General features: G+C 72.4%; 1 protein-coding gene across 1 annotated transcript in view; it reads left to right on the top strand.

Annotated features, from left to right (window-relative positions):
* DBN1 (drebrin 1) overlaps positions 1–1198 on the top strand; it is a gene marked incomplete at its 3' end in the record, with an annotated part of 13627 nt that extends 12429 nt beyond the window's left edge. Inside the window, exons 8-9 of the mRNA XM_085317343.1 lie at positions 212–807; positions 1096–1198. Coding sequence (XP_085173469.1) covers positions 212–807; positions 1096–1198 — 699 coding nt within the window. The remainder of the gene's footprint in view (positions 1–211; positions 808–1095) is intronic.
* Between the last annotated feature and the right edge of the window lie 27 nt (positions 1199–1225).

Raw genomic sequence — 1225 nt, 5'->3', positions numbered from 1 at the left:
GCGTCCCCTCTGTATCTCCAAGGGCTTTTCCTGCCCTGCGCACGTCCCACCTGTCCCCCAAGGCCCCCACCCCCACCCCATGCCCTCTGTCCCTGGCTGGTCCTCGCAGCACCCCCCAGCTCACAGGATGCCCCCCGGCTGCAGCCCGTCCCCGGCGTCCCCAGCACTGACGGGGGGGGGCGTCCCCACTGACCCTGCTGTCCCCCCGCAGACTCCCCCAGCCCCGGCGCCCAGGAGGCAGCGCCAGCCACCGCCGAGCAGCACTGGGCCTTCCCGGGGGGCGAGGACAAGGCTGCGGAGCCCCCCGGGGACGACCTCGGCCCCAGGCCGGCGTGGACAGCAGGGGCTGACACCCTGGGCGACCTGGTGAGCCTGGAGCCCGCCGAGCCGGCGCCCGCGGCGGCCGAGCCCCAGCCCGCGGGGACGCCCGCTGCCACCGAGAGCCTCATCGACCTGTGGCAGAGCGACGGGGCGGCCCCCGGCGCCGGCTGGCCCCTGCCCGCCGCCCCCACCCCACAGGGCCCCCCGGCCGCCCCCGAGGCCTCGCTGGCTGACGACGGCGGCTTGCTGAGCCTGGAGGAGCTGCCGGAGCCGCCGGCCACCTTCTGCGACGCGGAGCAGGAGCAGGAGCAGGAGCAGGAGGAGGAGCCGGGCAGCATGATCGCGCTGGAGGGCCCCCACCCCATGACGCTCAGCTACCAGCACGCCCTGCAGGAAGCCGCCCTGGGCCACCCGGGCCCCGAGACCCCCCTGATGACCAACGGGGAGATGGCCCTCAAGGACAGCACGCCGGGCCGCGGGGAGCAGGTGAGCACTGCCGGGCTCAGCGCCACGCTGTGCACAGGCGCAATGGGGATGGAGAGGGAGAAGGGGATGGAGAAGGGCAAGGGGGTGGGGAAGGGGAAGGGGATGGAGAATGGGATGGGGAAAGGGATGGGGAGGGAGAAGAGGAAGGGGATGGAGAAGGGGAAGGGGAAGGGGAAGGGGAAGGGGATGGGGAAGGGGAAGTGGATGGAGAAGAGGAAGGGGATGGGGAAGGGGAAGGGGAAGGGGATGGGGATGAACCTCAGGGCCATGCCCTCGTCCCTCTGGCAGGCCAGCGAGGGCTACTTCAGCCAGTCGCAGGATGAGGAGGTGCCCCAGCCCGAGGAGCTGTCGGCCAAAGCCCCCCAGCCCATCTTCTACAACAAGCCCCCAGGTGAGTGAGGAGGTCTTGGGGGGGGGT

This window comes from Rhea americana, unplaced genomic scaffold, assembly GCF_003343005.1.
Source record: "Rhea americana isolate MKP2758 unplaced genomic scaffold, rheAme1 scaffold_498, whole genome shotgun sequence".
NCBI classification, from domain to species: Eukaryota; Metazoa; Chordata; class Aves; order Rheiformes; family Rheidae; genus Rhea; species Rhea americana.
Note: the sequence above shows the minus strand (reverse complement) of the source record. Positions and strands in the feature narration are given on the sequence as shown.